This window comes from Galeopterus variegatus, unplaced genomic scaffold (assembly GCF_000696425.1).
Source record: "Galeopterus variegatus unplaced genomic scaffold, G_variegatus-3.0.2 Scaffold1235, whole genome shotgun sequence".
NCBI lineage: Eukaryota > Metazoa > Chordata > Mammalia > Dermoptera > Cynocephalidae > Galeopterus > Galeopterus variegatus.
The window spans coordinates 190,727-196,786 of NW_007727346.1; the positions used below are offsets into that span (position 1 = coordinate 190,727).

Genomic DNA, 6,060 nt, shown 5'->3' on the forward strand with positions numbered 1-6,060 from the left:
CTCTTCAACAGCAAAAAGACAACATCCTAAAAAAAATTTGTATCTAGCTTTAAAAAAAAACAAAAACCCCCAGTGCAAGTGTATTTAAAATCAAAACTACACACTAAAAAAAAAAAACAACCCCCCTAAAAAAAAAAAAAAAAAAAAAAAGCTGTGGTAATGAATTCAAATATATGAAATATTACAAACAGTTTACAATGTACACAAGTACCCCCAAACAGCAGATTCTTCTGTGAAACAGCTAATCATTTGGATTTGTGTTTGGTAAACCTAACAAGCCTCTTTTTCAAATAATTTAATAGAACATTTTTTGCTCTCCAACAATTCATATAAATTCATGTTTCTCAGAAACAAAATATGGGTATATGTTGCTTGGTGTTTTCATAAACTAGAAAGCATGAATTAAACATATTTTGGATGTTCTGTAAGAGTAGCATTTACTATAAGAGGGCAAATGTTTTAAATATCTAATGATCAATGGTGTTAAAAAAATTCTTATGAGATGTTTGTTTCCTCTGAAAAGGTCTTCTTTGAGTAGGATTTGCAGTACCTTGAAAGATGTATGCTTAGAACCAACTAAAACAATATTACAACCTTTTTCAATTAATTTATAGTATAATAACTCTAAATATTTATCAGAGCAAATAAACACCAAAGTACATCCTCCTGTCACCATTCATTTTAACCTACAAGGTGAATTTTTTGATAACATAATTTGATTTACTATGAATAACTATTTCATGCAGTTTTGACATCACAAGATGCAGCCTAATTCCAATAATGCCGTCACTGACCTTTCTAACTCAATCCACATTTGTCATAAAAACAATTATCATTCTGAATTTTGCAAGCTCCACGTCAGCAAGAAGTGTGATTGGTGTGGAAGCTACGTGATAAATGCCTGAGGGAAAGAGTGCCTCATGTCACTCAAAGATGACCCCTTCCTACTGATTAAGGAGCAACAGTGACAGGCTCTCATCAAGTTCATCATTTAACTGGAAAGACGTATAAAGGCATAAGGACTGCACATTCCACCAATGATTTTTTTCATGTGAAGGTATTCATTTAATCTAACTTTATATAACAGCATAAACCAAAGTGGCAAACATTTTCTGGAGTTTATATAAAGTATCCTATCATTAATGCATTTGTGTTTTGTCTAAGAATGGGTTCCAGTTCACTAATATTGCAAAAGCACATCCCCACATCCTATCCACTCTACGACAGAATATCTAAAGTAATACTGATCAAAGGATTAAACTATCAGACCTGTAAATATTCACGCAACTAAAACAGAACCAATTATTACTGTAAAGTTTAGAAACACACAAAACTGAAACTTTTTCAACACAGAAGGCAATAAAACTCCCAATATTTAAGCCTACTTTACCTTCCCAGATTGTAAGCCTTTCCTCTTTTATTGTATAGTTAGCCCTTGTCAAGCACACCACCTGTTTGTTACATAGTAGGTGTTCAAGAAACGCTGAATTCAAAACAATAATTAATTTCATATCTGACTTATACAAGGATAAGTGTTTTCTGGTCATCTTGGAGTTAGTGAAATGGTAGAAAATGTATATACTTGGACTGCTTTATTTCTACACAGTGAAATTAAGAATTAATCTATAAAACGCTAACTTCAAAGAGATCCTTTCTAAGGAACTGCCAGTAACATTGCATGGGGAAAAGCTGAATCTTAGCTCAGAAATCTCCTTCCAGGCTTTATTTACATTGTAATAAGGGTACTTATAGGCATTTTATTATTTTTTTTTTACAATTCTATGGGACTATGATATCAATTCTGGAAGAGTATAATGAAGAATAGCATTACTTAACCATGTCTTCAGCTGTAACTTTGAGAAGTCTCCAACTGAAAATCTAGGACTCAGAAAGAGTATGAATTGTAGTCATCCCTCAGGATCTGAGGACAGTTAGTTCCAGGATCTCCCTCGGATAGCAAAATCTGCAGATGTTCAAATCTCTGATAAAAAATGGCGTAGTATTTGCATATAACCTATGTACATCCTCCTGTAGTTTAAATCATCTCTAGATTACTTGTAATACCTAACACAATGTAAATGCTAAGTAAATAGTTGTTATATTGTATTGTTTCAGGAATAATGACAAGGAAAAAGGCCTGTACATGTTTAGTACAAACACAATTTTATTTTGCAAATGTTTTCAATCCACAGTTGGCTGAATCCATGGATGCAAAACCTACAAAATACAGAGGGCCAACTATATTTTATTTAGAATTTCTTCTTCCTCTCCCTCTAAGATACATTTAAGGCAATTATGCTTTCTAAAATAAAATATAAGAAATAATATTGGAAATCAGGTTTTTCATTGCAGGTTTAAATTTACACTCATGTAATTAACACTGTTCACTAGGCCACAGAACATAGTAACCTATATTTGCCATGCTGAACTTTTGAAGAAGTGTGAAACGGTAATGATGCCTTCTTAAAGGCAGAGACCTCAACAGAATTTGAATGTTTCATATTCATGTCATTATGGCTTGTAGAAATTGGCAGATAGAACAGTCAGCTATGAAATATTAATGCTAATTGCAATCAGATAAATATTTCTTACAAACATCTAAATTAGAAACTGATTTTTCATAACAATGAAAACCTTAACTTATAATGTTGATTACTTAATTACTTTAGAATTACTACCAATTTAAGCAGTTACAGCTTGCCTTTTACTTAAATAATTTATTATAACCAAAAGAGGTAAGAACTAGAAAGGAAGTAATGTTTATTAGGTGCCATATAATGTGATAAGCTAACTGAATTCTATCATGACAAGGATACCTGGTGTTAATTTCCATCTGACATGTAAGAAAACCAAAGCTCAGAAAAGAATTTGCCTTGTAATTTAGTTATTAAGAAACAAGAGAAGGATTAGATGTTCTTAAGTTTATATTACTTTACCAAACATCCCAGATATTTTTAAATCAAGGAGTAGCTAACTTCTTGGAATAAAAATGTTCTTATTTATCATCTGGGGAAGCACTTTACTCCCTATGAGTATTTTAACATCACTTACACAGTTTCTACCACGTCATGTTTCCTCTGATACTTTGGCAGATTAAGTAAATCATAAAAAGGTATTTGTATGTCAAATTTGAAGTCTAAGTATAAACAACTAGAATTTCTTACAATATGTATAAAAATTACTTATTTAAAAAATATAGAAAAAGCCTTGATTTTTACTCGGAGCTGATATACTAATGTAGCCGTTTTTAAAATTTTGATTATAAATCCAGTAATAAGACACTGAGCATTTGTATCTTGTTGAAGGATCTATTTCCAAGATAAAACTACAGTGTGCTGTTTTAGCAGATTAATTACTGTGAGGTCACCAGTTCAGTTACATAAAAGCTAAATAGAAGTTTTAACGTTCCTTTTCCAGCTGTATCACAATGTAACTTATTCCCACTAGCAAAACAAGTTCAATTTTATTTATTTTTATTTTTTCCTTTTTGTTTTTTTTACTGACCGGTAATGGGATCGCAACCCTCGGTGTTGCGCCCGCACCACGCTCAGTCGGGAACCGGTCTCAACATGGGATCCAAACCCTCGGCGGGAGCGCCACCGGGTCAGCCCGCAAGTTCAATTTTAAAAGTGGTTATTATCCACACCCTTTCTTTTAGTTTTACTATAAATTGCGATTAGGAAAAAACTGCAAATTAAAATGTTAGTACTCTGTAGATTCATACTGCACATTAAGACTTTAGATAATCTCAAATCTATTACTTAGATGCCGCTTATTTTAATATTTAATAAAACTTATTATGCAGCATAATGTTTTTACTTACAGAATATTCGGTACGTGGAGCAGTATTACACTGTGTACATGAACTGCTAAAACAACAGATCCAGGGACTGAACTGTGAGACTCTGCATATTCACTGCATTTAAAAACCAAAAGATTATTATTGTAAATTTTAGTAATGTTTATTTCAGAAACACACAAAACTAAAATGCATATTTTTGTCCAACAGCTGATAGAGAAGAAACAGGGAGTTACATTTGTATGAATATCCTTACCAAGATTCTGAGACCTAGAACACCTACAATAGAGGACATTATATACTGATTTGAAAAAATATTTAAATTATTTTTTACAATATAAATAGATAAATAATATCACTTTCAGAATAAAAAAAAAATTAGACATCAATGAAAGCAGTGTGTACCAAACAAAACTACACACAGGAAGACAGAAGCCCATTCTACACTTTTGCAGAAGTTCTTCACGTGCTTTTAAAATTTAGCAAGGCTGCAAAGTCTTTCAATAAATAAATCATATTAATATTTGTCAATAAGCTATGAAGTCCATAATAATGACAAAGCAAGTTGAACAGGTTTAGAAAGGTGATTCATATGTTTTGTTATCATCATGAAAACTCTGAGACTGACTGACACATCATTTCCAATGTCACTAATAAAGCCTCAGTGTGTACTCCAGGACACGCTTTCAAATTCTCAGGGAGTTCTCTAAGAATACTTGGGAGCTTCTGCAATGTCTTTATATTTCTAGCATACAGATCCAATAACCAGTCAGTATGAGCACTGGTGGTTTCTTTGTGACTTTTACAAGTCACAAGCAGCTCACTTAGATGAGTTAACCCTTTGAAAGCTACGATGAACTCTGATGATAAATCGAAAATTGAACAAAAATTTAGCAACATTCTACTAAGTAAAAATGAACCAAATTCAAGTTGCCGGTGGTAAAAATGTTTCTCTGCTTCAGCATGAAAGTTCTCCACTGTATCTTCTATTTTTGTAATAGCAAATAGTTCTTCCTTGATTTGAGGTGATACTACATAATCCAAGGGCAATTCCCCCTTAGAGTTTCTCTGTTGTAAAAGCACTGGGCCTGTGAAAAAGAAAATACAAAATGTTAAGAGTGAAACATTTTTATTTTGGCAGCTTAACAGCTGTTTTCTCTCTTTTTCCCCAAAGCATCCAGGGCTCTTGATTGCAATCATATTTTGTACTAATTCATGTTGACAACTGACTATACATATTTGGCTGCTCAATATAGGTACATTAAAAAAACCCCTAAAATTCTAGTCAATTGCTCAATGAGGTTTGCCTAAAAGCACATGCATAGTTAAACAAATAAAACATAACTATGAATTTTTAAAAGCTTTATAAAATTTTATCAACTGTCATCTTAAAATAAGAATTTCAGTGTTCCCAGAAGAAATAAACAAAGTATTTTCATCTTAAATCCTGTGTGAGTCTTAAGGGTATCTCATAATATCACTAAGAAGAAAAAGTAGTGCCCCCTTTCCATTGCTGATAAGCAATTATAGCAGTGCCAAAATTGCTAAATCTTGCACAGATACAGAACACATTTTTCATTTTACCCTTGCTTATGTTAAAAATTTTACTGCAGATAACTGATTCATAAAAAAATAAATGTTAATTCTTCTGAGTCACACTGAGATCCCATCCATCTATCCTAGCTAAACTCACCTAACCACTGACTTACAAAGTACTGAAGATAGAGTTTATCCCCTAGGTAGGTAAAGGATGATGTGGGAGGAACAAAATGACAATGACTCAATATTTGGTCACATAGTAAACTATGAGTACTTTGTACATTTATCAGTCAAGTCTTATTATTATTTACGCACTTGGCCATAAAATGTTGTAATGGATACCAAGGTTTTGGTACTAGTGGACATAATCAGAAGATCCTACCATTATAACATAGATCATATTGTCAGAGAGACAATAGATTATAATTACTAAAACTTAATGGTGACTCCAATCAGAAACATATAGTGGCCTATATATGAAACGTGTTTAATATAAAAGATATTAACAATATATGATTAATGTATAATTTATGGAAAAAAGAGAATTCTAAATCAAAATTAGCTTCCTTCTGCACTATCTCAAAAAAAAAAAAAAAAAAAAAAAAAAAACCCCCCAATTTTTTCCTCTTTTAAAAAAAAAAAAAAAAAAAGAATTTGAAAAAAAAAACCTAGCAAGCATCTCATTCAAATAAAGCCTTTTAATCTTTAAAAATACAGCAATA

General features: G+C 31.9%; 1 protein-coding gene across 2 annotated transcripts in view; it reads right to left on the bottom strand.

Annotated features, from left to right (window-relative positions):
• Positions 1–3,940: 3,940 nt before the first annotated feature.
• ANKRD32 (ankyrin repeat domain 32) overlaps positions 3,941–6,060 on the bottom strand; it is a 72,094-nt gene continuing 69,974 nt past the window's right edge. For both annotated transcript variants that reach the window (XM_008575758.1, XM_008575759.1), the window contains one exon: positions 3,941–4,887. In XM_008575758.1, the coding sequence (XP_008573980.1) occupies positions 4,406–4,887 (482 nt within the window). In that variant the 3' untranslated portion in view covers positions 3,941–4,405. The remainder of the gene's footprint in view (positions 4,888–6,060) is intronic.